Genomic DNA, 13,914 nt, shown 5'->3' with positions numbered 1-13,914 from the left:
CGACCCGGGTTCAATTCCCAGCATCCCATATGGTCCCCTGAGCACCGCCAGGAGTGATTCCTGAGTACAAAGCCAGGAGTAGCCCCTGAGCATCGCCAGGTGTGACCCAAAAAGCAAAAAAAAAAAAAAAAAGACTGCCGATGTCATTCTGCAAGACATTGTGGCCAAATGTCTACCTGCATTTTCTCACCTGCAGGACACTCTGTCACGAAACCGGAAGTGATCGTCAAGTTGGAGCAGAGAGCAGAGGCGTGGGTGGCCGATGCCCCAAAGCAGAGCCTCTCAGGTGAGTCGGTCCACGCCAGGCAGGGAAGCAGGACAAGGCAGAGGCAGCTGGCCTGTGATACGGGGCAGACTGTCACCATCTCATTCCCCTGCAGAAGTGACTGCAAATGCAAGTCTTGTGTGTTCAGTCTCAACTGGGCTCTGAGTTGAAAATCTTAGACTTTCTTTTTTTTGGGGGGGGGTGTGTCACACCCAGCGATGCTCAGGAGTCACTCCTGGCTCTGCACACAGGAATCACCCCTGGCGGTGCTCAGGGGACCAAATGGGATGCTGGGAATTGAACCCGGGTCGGTTGCATGCAAGGCAAACTCCCTACCCGCTGTGCTATTTCTCCAGCCCCCAAAATTGTTACCCTTTGTGTTGGTAAAGGTGGAGACTTGGGGTATCACTGTATCACTGTCATCCCACTGATCACCGATTCACTCCAGCGGGCCCAATAACATCTCCATTCACCCTAGCCCTGAGGTTTTAGCAGCCTCTCTTTACTCGTCCTTCCCAATGGTGCCGCATTAGAGGTTCTTCAGGGTCAGGACAATGAGACTCATTGTTACTGTATTTGGCATATGAACACACCACAGGGAGCTTGCCAGGCTCTCCCTGTTGTGGGCAGGAAACTCTCAGTAGCTTGCCATGTTCTCTGAGAGGGAATCTGGGTGGAAGAGGCCCAGTTCCGATCTGAGCAGCCTTGGAGGTCTCGGCCCCGAGTCCTGCACACCTGGGTTTTTCTGCCGGTTCCTTCATGCGTGAACCTCATCCGAACGTGTGGAGAGTGGCCTTAGGCATGTCTGTGGCTGGGTTCTGGAGGTCTTCAACTTGGGGTGATAATCTTTTTTTTTTTGCTTTTGGGTCACACCCTGCGATGCACAGGGGTTACTCCTGCACTCAGGAATTACTCCTGGCGATGCTTGGGAGACCATATGGGATGCTGGGAATCGAACCCTGGTTGGCCGCATGCAAGGCAAACACCCTCCCCATTGTGCTATCAATCCTGCCCCTTGGGATTATCTTAACGTGAAAAGAAAGAGGTTTTGGGCTGGTTCTATAAACCACAACATCAGAAATTGTGAGCACCTGGCTAGAGCAATAGTACAGCAAGTAGGACTCTGCCTTGCATGTTACTGGCCCGGGGTTAGGCACCAGCCCCACATATCCTGAGTCTGCCGAGAGCTTTTTTGATATAAATCCTGAGCACTCCAGGTGGGATCCAAAATCCAAAAATATATATATCAATACACATCTACTTGGCATGAGAATACTTCTTTATATTTACACTCTAACTCCACAAGAATGCTTCATGCTTATAACATGATTTTTTTCTGTCTGGTTTTAGATTTTCAGCGTATGAATGACATGATCGAGAACAACCAGGAAAATCAATATAGGCACTTTTGGCCAAGTATCATCACTGAGAGGAAAACAGCAATAGAGGATAGAATGGTCTTTGAAAATGCTTTTGATTTTAGCTCAATCTATGTTCCAAAACCTATGATCAATAATGGAAACTGTCCTGTCCTCATGCCTGAGGCGTATAACGTATGTGAGAACATGTTTCTAACCATTGACCCTGATGAGTTATACCCTGTACAGAACCATGAGGTTCACACAACTATCTACAATAATATTTTTACTCTCCCTGAGTATCCAGAGATACACACAGGTGTAGAACCGCACGAATGTCAAAAGACCAGTCAGTTTTCAACCCTCAACAGACATCAGCGAACACACATGAGGGAGAAAGTTAAATACATATGTTCAGAATGTGGGAAAACTTTATCTCAGAGACGAGGACTCCTTCAGCACCAGAGAATCCACACAGGCGAGAAGCCCTATGAGTGTAAGGAGTGTAGTAAGACTTTCTACCGGAAGTCGGACCTCACTGTCCACCAGAGAATCCACACAGGAGAGAAACCCTATGAGTGTAAGGAGTGTAGTAAGACTTTCTCCTGGAAGAAAGGGCTTATTTTACATCTCCGAGCTCACACGGGAGAGAGGCCATATCTGTGTAAAGTATGTGGGAAAACTTTCTCTTCAAATTCGGCTCTCTCTGTGCACCAGAGATTTCACACAAGTGATAAACGTTATGAGTGCAATGAGTGTGGGAAAACTTTCTTCTCCAAGTCCTACCTCAGTGTGCACCGGAGAATCCACACAGGAGAGAAACCATTCGAGTGTACCGAGTGTAGGAAAACTTTCACTTGTAAGGCGTACCTCACAGTTCACCAGAGAATCCACACGGGAGAGAAACCCTATGAATGCAAAGTATGTAGGAAAGCTTTCTCCTGGAAGAAAGGACTGATTTTACATCATAGAGCTCACACAGGAGAGAAACCCTATGAATGCACAGAATGTAGAAAAGCTTTCTACCGGAAGTCAGATCTCACTGTACATCAGCGAATTCACACAGGGGAGAAACCCTATGAATGCAAAGAATGTAGCAAAACTTTCTCCCGGAAATCATCCCTCATTGCACATAACAGAACACACACGGGAGAGAAACCCTATGAGTGCAAGGAATGTAGGAAAACATTCACAGGGAAGTCCAACTACATCGTACACCAGCGAATTCACACAGGAGAGAAACCCTATGAGTGTAAAGTTTGTAGGAAAACGTTCTCCTGTAAGGCATACCTCAACATACATCAGAGAATTCATGCAGGAGAAAAACCCTATCAATGTCAAGAATGTGGAAAAGCGTTTTCCTGGAAATCAGACCTTATTGTGCACCAGAGAATTCACACAGGAGAGAGACCGTATGAATGTACAGAATGCCGGAGAACGTTCTCCTGTAATTCATACCTGACCGTGCATCGAAGGAGTCACAAAGTAGAGAAAACCGTGTGAGTCTTAAGAATGTTGAAAAGCTTCTCATGGAAGTTTTCCATCATGCACATCAGACAAATCACACAAGAGAGAAACCCTATGAATGTAAGAAACACTTTTACCCAGAAGTTAGGTCTCAAAAGACAGAGTAATTCACACAGGGGTTTTAAATGAGATTGCAGAAACTGAGCATGTTTTCACCAAAACTCTTTTCAGCTGGGCTTACCTTTCCACCTCCCTTTGCTATATAGAACTTTTTGCTTCTTTATTTCTATTCTGTAATTGGAAAAAAAATAGCCCAATTCAAAAGGCTTCTTCCCCTCTAGTTTTTTCTAGGATATTCACTTCTAATTGTTTCATTTAAGTGTTAATGCATTTTATTATTCTTTTACATATATACATATATGTATGTGTGCTTTTTATTATATTTCTTTTTTGAGGGTTGATGACTTTCTCCTTTTTGTACCAACTCTATCATTTTATTCCTCTCATATATTTGAAGCTATCATATTTTAAGGAATATTTCATCTTAAAATAACTTCAATAGGATTCATAAGCTGTGCATAGTGATTCCATGTCTCAAAATAAATGTTTTTGACATTAGAGTTTACCTTCTATTGCAGACCCATGCGGAGACTTTTGTGGCGATGGTCTTTATACATTTTCTTTTTTTATATTGTGTTAGAAGTGGTTTGACTGCCATTACAGTATTACAATATACTGTGTTTATCTGTGTATTTATTGTTCATTTTAGTTAGGAAATATATACACACACACACAATGCAATATTTCTTCCTACTAACTCATCTAAGTTGGTAAATCAGTTTCCAAAGGAACATAAGATGTACTCCGTGGTTATAATTAACATGATGGGGCCAGGGAGAGCTAGTACAGTGGGTAAGATGCTTTCATTGCACACCACCAACCTGGGTTCAATCCCCTGCATTCCAGATGAACTCCAAGGAATGCCAGGAGTGAAGAGCTCTCAGTACACCCTGAGCACTGCTAAGTGCGGCCCCAAAGCAAAAAAATAAAATTGTACAGGTAATAGATACACCTTAATGGATTCAGCACACTCCTTATGTGCTGGAAGCTTGTGTTCAATCCCCAGCACTATGTAGTTCCCTGAGCACCTCCAGAACTACCACCTGAACACTGAGACTGAGCCCAGAGCAGACACTGAGCACTACTGGATGTGGCCCTGAATTTTTTTTTAAATTTTTAAGCCAGGGGCCGCAGTGATAACACAGTATGGAGGGCGTTTGCTTGTACACAGCTGACCTGGCTTCAATCCCCAGCATCCCATATGGCCCCCCCAGGCATCACCAGATGAGATTCTTGAGCACAGTGCCAGGAGTAATCACTGAGCATTGCTGGGTGTGGCCCAAAAACTAAAGAAAAAATTCTAGTTCAGGGGACTGGAGGGATAGTGTAGTGGGTAGGGCATTTGCTTTGCACGAGGCTGACTTGGGTTCAATTCCCAGCATCCCATATGGTCCCTGAGCACCACCAGGAGTAATTTCTGAGCATCAATGGGATGGCCCAAAAAGAAAAAAAAAAGATGTAAGCCAAGGAGATAGCTCTGTGGTGAGAGCTTGCATTGCAAATATGAGGCCGGGTTTATTCCCAACACTGCAAACTCTACACATTAAAACTCTTTTAAAATTGGGAGCTGGAGTGATAGCACAGCGGGTAGGGCGTTTGCCTTGCACGCGACCGACCCAGTTTCTAATCCCAGCATCCCATATGGTCCCCTGAGCACTGCCAGGGGTAATTCCTGAGTGAAGAGCCAGGAGTAACCCCTGTGCATCGCCGGGTGTGACCCAGAAACCAAAAAATAAAATAAATAAAAAATAAAACTCTTTTAAAATTATTCTTTGCCTGGCTGTGTTTACTTCTGGCTTTCCACTCAGGGATCACTCTGGGAGGTTCACAAGGGACCATAGGTAGAGCTCAGAGGACCATATGGGATGTTGAGGAACAAACCTGGATTGGCTGATATAAGGCAAGTGCCTTGCCTGCTCTATCTTTTGAGCCAGAAGACCATTCTAGTTTATATATCTTCTCTCTAGTACACTTGAGGTCATAGTATCCTTGGGTTTTGTGGGAATTTTTGGTGTTTGGGCCACAATTGGTGATACTTAGGCAGTATCCCTGGTTCTATGCCCCCAGGATCACTCCTCCTGAGCTTGGGGGACGATAGGGGGTGCCCAGGATCAAACCTGGGCCGGCCACATGCAAAGTAAGCACCTTACCTGCTGTACTCTCCCTAGCCCCATGGTCATGTCCTCAATGGGCATATATCCTACATGGATGCAGTTCTTACAAAAGAGGGAGTTTGGGCACATATGTGCTCACAGACTGAACAGTCCAAGAAGAGAGAAGCACCCAATACTGAGAGTTTGGCAGCCACCCATGAGGAACGAGGAGAGGTGTTCTTACCGCCACATGGATCTTAGGTTTCTGGTCTGCAGACTAAACGGCCATTAGGCTGCTGTGTGTTCTAAGGGCATTGGGACCACACTTGCTGCTTTGCAGTGTTGACTTCCAGCTTGCTCTCGGGCTTTCACTGGTACCAAGGATAGAATCCTGGCTTCTGCGTGCATGCATCAAGTCCCTCAGTCAGCTCCCAGAGCCGCTACAGACTGCTGGCAGGAGCAACCATACAGCAAGGAAGGCTTCTTGCTTTGCATGCAGCTGACCTGGGTTCTATCCAAGGCACCACCCATGGTCCCACCAGAAGTGACCCCTGAGCACAGCCAGGAGTTCGCTCTGAGCCCTGCTGGGCATGGCCCCCAACAAACAAAATAATAATTTTAAATTGATAATTTAAAAATTGGAGCTGGATGGATTGACACAGCAGTTTGGGTGCTTGTCTTGAACTGGGCTGACCTTGGTTCCGTCCTTGGAACCGCACAGGGTCCCTGAACCCTTTGCACAGCCTGTATAGCTCCAAAACAAAACAACAACAACAAAAAACACTGAGTATGCAGGAATAGAATTTGATAAAGGGCATTTCTAAAACCCTCCCTTTAAAGCTGGTATTAACATCTGCCTTTGCCATTTCTACGTGACATCGTACTGAATAATGTCTTAGATTCGATTAAATGTCTTAGAATCGATCGACAAAAATATACGGAGCACAAAAATGTAGCGGGGAGAAGCCCGACGTGCCCTGTGAAGGGTAAGTCTAAGGTTTCTGGACAGCAGCGCCCAGCTCAGGCCATGCAGCAGGGCTGCAGCGGAGACGGCCGGTCTCCAAACCCGCTGTGCTTCTCAGCTCTGCTCCTCCAGCAAGTGCAAATGTCTGCACAGAATTGGGGACAGCGCGGACGCGCACATTCTCCTCCGCCTCAGACTCCAGCGGGCAAACGTGGCTTTGGCTCGCCCCCAGGGACCGCCTCAGGCGCGTCCCTCGGCGCGTCCGCTGGGGGGCGCCAGAGCCGCCTGCTCTGCTCGGGCACTGACGTCCCTGCCGCGCTTCCGGCACTCGGCTCGGCGCCTGCGCCCGACTGCCCCCAGCGAGGCCCCGGGCGCGTGCGGACACTCTCCCCGCCCCGTTAGCTCCCGCGCGTGCGCAGACGCTATCCCCGGCCCGCGGGTGCCCGCTCTGCGCGTGCGCAGACGCTGTCCCCGCCCTCGGGTGCCGGCTATGCGCGTGCGCAGGGCCACGTCGAGGGGCTGGGCGGGACTCCGCGGCGGGGTCGGGTCCTTTGGGGGGCGTCCCCCCACGTTCTTCTCCGGGGTGAAAGGTCAACTTTCCTGGCACGGGGAGTGGGGACGTGGCAGAGAAGCATGGCGGCCGGGCGCCCCGTCTCCCTTGCGCGGGTTCCAGAGGCCCCCCCCGCCCCCGCGAGCCCGGTTGTCGTTTGCGGGGTCCGGGCCGGAGTTGGGGGAGGTGCGGGCCGGGGGCCGGGGACGGGGTGAGACCAGGGTCTGGGGTCCCGGCGCGACGCGGCAGGGCCGGGGGTGGGGCTAAGGCCCTGGGGTCCGCGCGTGACGTGGCAGGCCGGGAGGGGCGTGGGGAGGGCCCGCGGCCGAGCGCGCGGCACCTGCCCGGCCCACGCAGGAATCCGGGTTCGAGTGCGCTTGTTGGCGTGAGGCCATCTCTGCTCTGAGCGGCGGCCCTGGCGCTGGCGTCTGCCGGGCGCGGGGGCCCCGGCGCGGGTCTCTGCGCGGGGTCTCCGGTATTCTCAGGAACGAGATGCCGAGGCCGAGAGATTCCCCGACACGGGGGCTGGCCTGGCCCGGGTTCGATCCCCGCACCCACAGGGTCCCCCGAGCACTGCCAGGAGTAACCCCTGAGCATCGCCGGGCGTAAGCCAAAAAAAACCCAAAAAACTCCGACTCAGGTAGAAAATAGAAATTTGGGGCCTGAGCAGTGGTGCAGCGGAGAAGGGGACTCCACCCACCCCACGGGGTCCCCATCCCTCCCCCAAGGGGCCCCCATCCCTCCCCCACGGGGTCCCCACCCACCCCACGGGGTGCCCGCTGCCACCAGGAGCTTCCTGAGAGCCCAGATTGGCGGCTGGCCCCCAGACAAGACAGACAAAGGAGATATTTACTGGCCGGGGGAAGAGGAAGAAGCCCCCCGAGCGGAGAGGGCCTGGGTGGGAGAGGAGAGGAAGAAGCCCCCGGGCAGAGAGGGCCTGGTGGGAGAGGAGAGGAAGAAGCCCCCGGGTGGAGAGGGCCTGGTGGGAGAGGAAGAAGCCCCCGGGCGGAGAGGGCCTGGGTGGGAGAGGAAGAAGTCCCCGGGCGGAGAGGGCCTGGGTGGGAGAGGAGAGGAAGAAGCCCCCCGGGCGGAGAGGGCCTGGGCAGCTCAGCACGGGTGTGGCCGAGCCAGTGTTGCTGGGACGCGGCTCCGTCCCGACCCGGGCCAGGGACCGTGCTGAGAGCCCTGTGGGTTCTGTGCCCACCACGGGCCTTTGTCTCTGGCTCCTGTGACCACAAGGTCCGGGGGGTTGTCAGCTTCCCCGGCTCAGGACGGGCCCAGAGTGCTGGGACTGTGTGATGGGGACAGTGAAGAGGGAGCTGCCGCATCCTCTCCCAGCGACGGCTGGAAGTCGGGGACCCTGAGGATGCTCGCCGTCTTAGGCCCGTGCCCTTCGCAGAAGGAGGACCTGCATTGTCCTAGAAATTCAGGGACCAGCCTTGGGCCGGCCTTGGTGTCTTCCTCCGAGCCCCTCACGGGGTTGGGGTCCTCAGAAACGCTCAGGGGTTGGGGACGCAGCTCAGCCTTCCTGCTGGGGGCGGGTCTCACCTATGGTCTGCAGAGAAATTGGGAGAGGAAGTGTGGTGTAGTAAAGGGGGTGCCTACATCACCCCCCTGCCCCCAGAAAGCAGGTGGAGGGGTGGGGCGAGGGGAAAGGAGTGGGTGGACAGGCTCAGGGCTTCACTTGTACCAGTGATATGCAGAGTGCTGTCGCCAGGATCCAAAATACAGACTGGGCTGGGGCCTTTGCCTTGTACTTGGCCGACCCTGGTTTGATCTCCGACATCCCTGAGCACAGCCAAGAGTAATTCCTTTTTTTTTTTTTTTTGCTTTTTGGGTCACACCCAGCGATGCTCAGGGGTTACTCCTGGCTTTGCACTCAGGAATTACTCCTGGCAGTGCTTGGGGGACCATATGGGATGTCGGGGATTGAACCCGGGTCGGCTGCGTGCAAGGCAAATGCCCTATCCACTGTGCTATTGCTCCAGCGCCCCCAAGAGTAATTCCTAAGTGACCCCTGGGCACTGCCGGGTGTGGCACACACACACACACACACACACACACACACATACACGCAACCACTGCAGATTCAACAACACTGAAAACATGAATCTAAGCTGCAACCGCTGGAACTTTGAATGTGCCTGTCAAGTTAACGGGTGGGGACGGCCTGGGGGTTTTGGGTGGGCGGGGACTTGGGAACACTAGTGGAGGGAAGCTGACACTGGTGGTGGGGTTGGTGTTGAAATATATGTCTTGGTGTCTGACATTACAGTGGGGAAGGTACTGGCCTTGCATGTGGCCACCAGAGTTAAGTCCCTGGCATCCATACAGTCCCCTGAGCACTGCCAATAATGATTCCTCAGTGCAGAGGCAGGAATAATCCCTCAGCATTGCTAGATGTGGCCCCCAAATAAAAAAATTATATATACACAAAATATTATATAATGGATAAAACCTCAACTATCAGTAACTAAATCACAATTCCTTAATAAAAGAAAAGGAAGCTCCTGTGTTGGAGCTTCTGTCGTCCTTCCGTCTGGCCCTGCACCCACTGGCCCACCAGAATGGCTCCTGCAGACGAACGGAGAGGCCTGAGCAGTGGCCTGTTTGTTTTGGTTTTGAGGTCATGCCTAGCAGTCCTCAGGGTCACTCCTGGCAGCCCTTGGGGGACCCTGTGTGGTGCTGGGGATTGAACCCTGGCCAGCCCCGTGGGAGGCAGGCGTGGGGAGAGCACTGTGCTGTTTCTCCAGCCCTAGGGCAGGCCGCAGACAGGAAGCTTCTCCCCCCCGCCCCAAGGCATTGGCTGTCAGACTCCTGGAAAGTGATAATACCTGATAGCCCTGAAGTTGCAAAAGTCAACAAGGCTTCACCTGGTTCACCTGGCCCCAGAAACAGACCCAGAGAAGGCCGGACCCCTACGGAAGTGGCAGACTTCAGTGGAGACAAGAACTACAATCACACAATCACGACTCACTGGAAACTTCAGAGCTGTCCCTTTGTGACGGTATCTGATCACACCCCCACCTCCAGCAGAAAACTCCAGACCTCGGCAACCCAGGAGTATGCACATAGAAACCCCAGGCCAGTCGAGGCCTAGCCATCTCTGGGGAAGCTCTCTCCTTTCCCTCTGTGCATAATGGTTTGCCATGCGGGGCCTTAGAGGTCATGGTGTTTACTCAGCATTCAGTCTTTTTATTGGGACAGTAAGGCTAGAGTAGCTTTTTAACTGGGTGACCACGTAGAGGCGTGAATGTGACTGCCGAGGCTTCCGGAAGTACAGGGAGGTGGGGGGAGGTAGCCCATCCTGACCCAGAGAAAGCCTGGAGATTTCAGTCACAAAACTGGCGTACCCGGGGCTGGAGTGATAGCACAGCAGGTAGGACATTTGCCTTGCACGCGGCCAACCCGGGTTCAATTCCCAGCATCCCATATGGTACCCTGAGCACCGCCAGGAGTAATTCCTGAGTGCAGAGCCAGGAGTAACCCCTGTGCATTGCCAGGTGTGACCCAAAAAGAAAAAAAAAAAACCTTATACCTGAATATTCAGCAGATTATGTGAGGTCTGTCCTGAGATGGTGGAGTCAGCTGGGTATATGGTAGCGATTTTGGTTTGTTTGTTTGTTTTTAAAAGGACATTGCTTTATTATTATTTTTTAAATTTTTTTTCTTTGGGTCACACCTGGCAATGCTGAGGGGATACTCCTGGCTCTGCACTCAGGAATTACTCCTGGCGGTGCTCAGGGGACTATAGGGGGTGCTGAGAATCAAACCCGGGTCGACTGCATGCAAGGCAAACGCCCTACCCACTGTGCTATTGCTCCAGCCCCTGGGGTTTTTTTCCCCCTTTTTATTGATTCACCGTGAGATACAGTTACAAAGCTTTCACATTTGAGTTTCAGTCATGCAATGATCAATCACCCATCGGTTCACCAGTGCACATTTTCCACCACCCAAATCCCCAGAACCCCCCCCCCCCCTCATTCCAACTCTTCCCCTGGGAAGACAATTTCCACAATGCTTTCTCTAATTACATTCAACATTTCGATACCAGTCTCACCACCACTCAAGCCTGCCGAAAAGGCAATGCTAGACAGTTTGTTTTGTAGTGCTTGTTATAGATAGCACGTAATGTCACACAGCCGCGAGAGCAGCTGCATACTTGAGGAATTCTAAAATTTTAATAATTAGGGTCTGGAGAGATCTCTGCAGTGAGCTGCTCGGTTCCGAGATTCATGTGTGTCTCTGGATTGTGGCCGTGTAGGAGCTTAATAAGTAGCCGGAGGCAGTTTGTGAGCGTCATCTCAGAGTCCCTTTGGGGCAGGGGGACAGGACAGGAGGGACCAGCTCCTCCCCTGTCCCATGAGGCCTGGCGTCTGCCGCTTCTGCTCCCGAGTACCTGAACTTTTTGTTGGGTTCTAGAAGGTGGCGGCCCTGGGATTTCTAGGGGGCAGGCGGAGGGTCAGCACCTGCTCCCATCTGGAGTGGCCCGGAGAAAGTGGATGGTGGTAATTTTGGATTGTGGGAGCAAGTGGCTGCCGGGCTCTGCTTGGACAGGCACCAGGCTGACCTGTCCCCCTCTGATTTACTCGGGTCTGCTCAGCCACGCACGGGTCCGATATTATTTGCAGCTTTTGATCTCTTTCGAGATTTATTTATGGTTCTCTGAAATAAGGCCAATACATGAGCTTGTGTAGCTGAGCCGTAGGTGGTTTGTGGATGTGGCTCCCACATACCTAACTTTTGGCCGTTTAATTTCTTGGTGAGAAAACCTTGTCATCGACCACCCTCCAGATTACACGGCTAGGGGTATCATGAAGTCTGAAGGCACCATCAGGCTGCTGATGCACTCGCCCCACACGTACAGGTTGACCTGCTGGTAGCACCATACCCCTATCCAGGATACCTTTTTTAATTTTTTTTTTATTTTATAAAGTAGTTCACAATATTTTTATTCCATTTAATATTCAAACACCAATACCAGCATCATTACACCTTCCCACCACCATATTTCAAATATTTCCATCCAGAACCCCAATCCCTACCCCAAAGCAGAACCAAAATAATATATTTTGTATTGTTTGTTATGAAAAAACTCTGAAATACTACAAAAAAATTATCCTTAGAGGAAAGAGTGTGGAGATTGTTGTATTTCACCCAGGAGCCATTAAGTCCTTCTATAAGAGATCACTAACATGGTGTTAAAAGTTGAGCCTTCTGCGGCGCCAGCCCAAAACTCCAAGTGGTCCCGGCCGTCAGAAGTCACGCCCTCGACCCACCCTCGGCGCCATCTTGATGCCACAATCCACAGAGAAGCAGCAGGCATTCTGGTGAGCAACACGGCCCGGACAATGCTCCGGACCCGAATCGGGGCCAGCAACACCGGGGGGCTGGAAGGAGGAGGTGCCGCCAGCATACTTTCTCCAGATGGAACCCTGGCGACACTGAGCAGCAACTAACACAGCTCCAGGATTCGGGACTGGGACACATCCGACCTTTTCTAAAACCTGAAAACATACAATCTTTTAATGAAAACTAATTATCAAATGCCTCCTTATTAGGGTTATCTTGTTTGGGGATATAACTCCAACAACAATAGTGAGTTTTGTGTTGAAATATGGAACGTAATCAAGGTGAAGAGAAAATGAAGTGAAATTCATCAGTTATACAGTTGGGGTGGGGGGCGGGGAGTATACCCGGGATTTTGGTGGTGGAATATGGGCACTGGTGAAGGGATGGTGTTTGAATACGGTATAACTGAGACATAAACCTGAGAACTCTGTAACTTTCCACATGGTGATAAAATTTTTTAAAAAATAAAAATTTAAAAATTAAAAAAAAAGTTGAGCCTTCTGTGCTTTATAAAATTATACATACATAGATATACATATATGTACATATATGTAAAAAAGTGTATATTTCTGTCTAAGATTGGTTGCCTCCTACTTTGAACCCTATCAAGTGTGGTGCGGTAATCTTGGAGTATGGGTAGGATGTGTGGTTTGAAGTATCAAATTCGTGGCCTCATGGTCCAGGAATAGATTCACTTATGGGTGAGGCTCGGCCCGAGCATGTGGAGAGCAGCCGTGAGCATGGCGGGAGCTGGATTCTGGAGGTTTCCCGCTGCCCGGGCCAGGTCCCATGGGGTGGGGAGGACTCTCACCCGTCCCACTTCAGGGAACCAGAGCGAAACAGCTTAGTGTGGGGTCTGGTGGTATAGTTATGGTGAGCATCATGTTATGCTCCCTTCTGGGAGAGAAGGATGTGCGAGGGCTGGAGTGATAGTACAGTGGGTAGGCCATTTGCCTTGCACGTGGTCAACCCGGGTTCGATTCCCAGCATCCCATATGGTCCCCCAAGTACTGCCAGGAGTAATTTCTGAGTGCAGAGTCAGGAGTAACCCCTGTGCATCGCTGGGTGTAACCCAAAAAGAAAAAAAAAGAAGGACTTGTGATCTGGTTGGCAGTCGATGACAAGATAATCTGGCATCAGTCAGAGGTGGCTTATGGGCATGATTGCTGAGTTGCCGAGACAGGGGGGTACGGGCAGAGGATCTCCGTTCCCTGTCCCATTGAACACAAATTTCTCAGTCACAAGGTCCCGCATACTTGGGTTTTCCGGATGCCTTTTAATAAAAATTCATACCTACCTCCCAGGACCTCCCCCCAGCCCATAATTATTCTGATATTAGAGTCAATGATCCAGTCCCAGAACTAACAGAACTGTTCTTTTTTGGTTTTGATCATCATTTAAAATTATTTAACACCTCTCAGAGACAACAGAACTTTTATTCTAAACAAAGACTAATGACTTTAACACCCAAAACACATTTCCTAATAAATCTTGTTGACTGTTCCAGTTGCATTTCATTAGGAAAAGCCTTATAAAAGAAAAAACAACATGACTACCTAGAGATATGTTATTAAAATTTGATTGGTGGGGCTGGAGAGAGAACAGCAGGTAGGGTGCTTGCCTGCACGTGGCTGGCCCAAGTTTGATCCTTATCACTGAAAATATGCCCCCTGAACCCTGGCAGGGTGACCCCTGAGATCAGAACCAGAAATAAGCCTTGAGCACTGCCAGATCTGGCCCCCAAA

The 13,914-nt window shown here is 50.6% G+C and overlaps 1 protein-coding gene across 2 annotated transcripts in view; it reads left to right on the top strand.

Annotated features, from left to right (window-relative positions):
- Positions 1-13,914, top strand: part of LOC101549664 (zinc finger protein OZF-like) — a 45,108-nt gene that overhangs the window by 16,965 nt on the left and 14,229 nt on the right. For both annotated transcript variants that reach the window (XM_055126619.1, XM_055126618.1), the window contains exons 4-5: positions 197-286; positions 1,616-3,830. In XM_055126619.1, coding sequence (XP_054982594.1) covers positions 197-286; positions 1,616-3,126 — 1,601 coding nt within the window. In that variant the 3' untranslated portion in view covers positions 3,127-3,830. Of the gene's footprint in view, positions 1-196; positions 287-1,615 lie in introns of those variants that run through there.

Source organism: Sorex araneus, chromosome 2 (genome assembly GCF_027595985.1).
Source record: "Sorex araneus isolate mSorAra2 chromosome 2, mSorAra2.pri, whole genome shotgun sequence".
Taxonomy (NCBI): Eukaryota; Metazoa; Chordata; class Mammalia; order Eulipotyphla; family Soricidae; genus Sorex; species Sorex araneus.
This window is presented reverse-complemented; position numbering and strand designations above follow the sequence as displayed.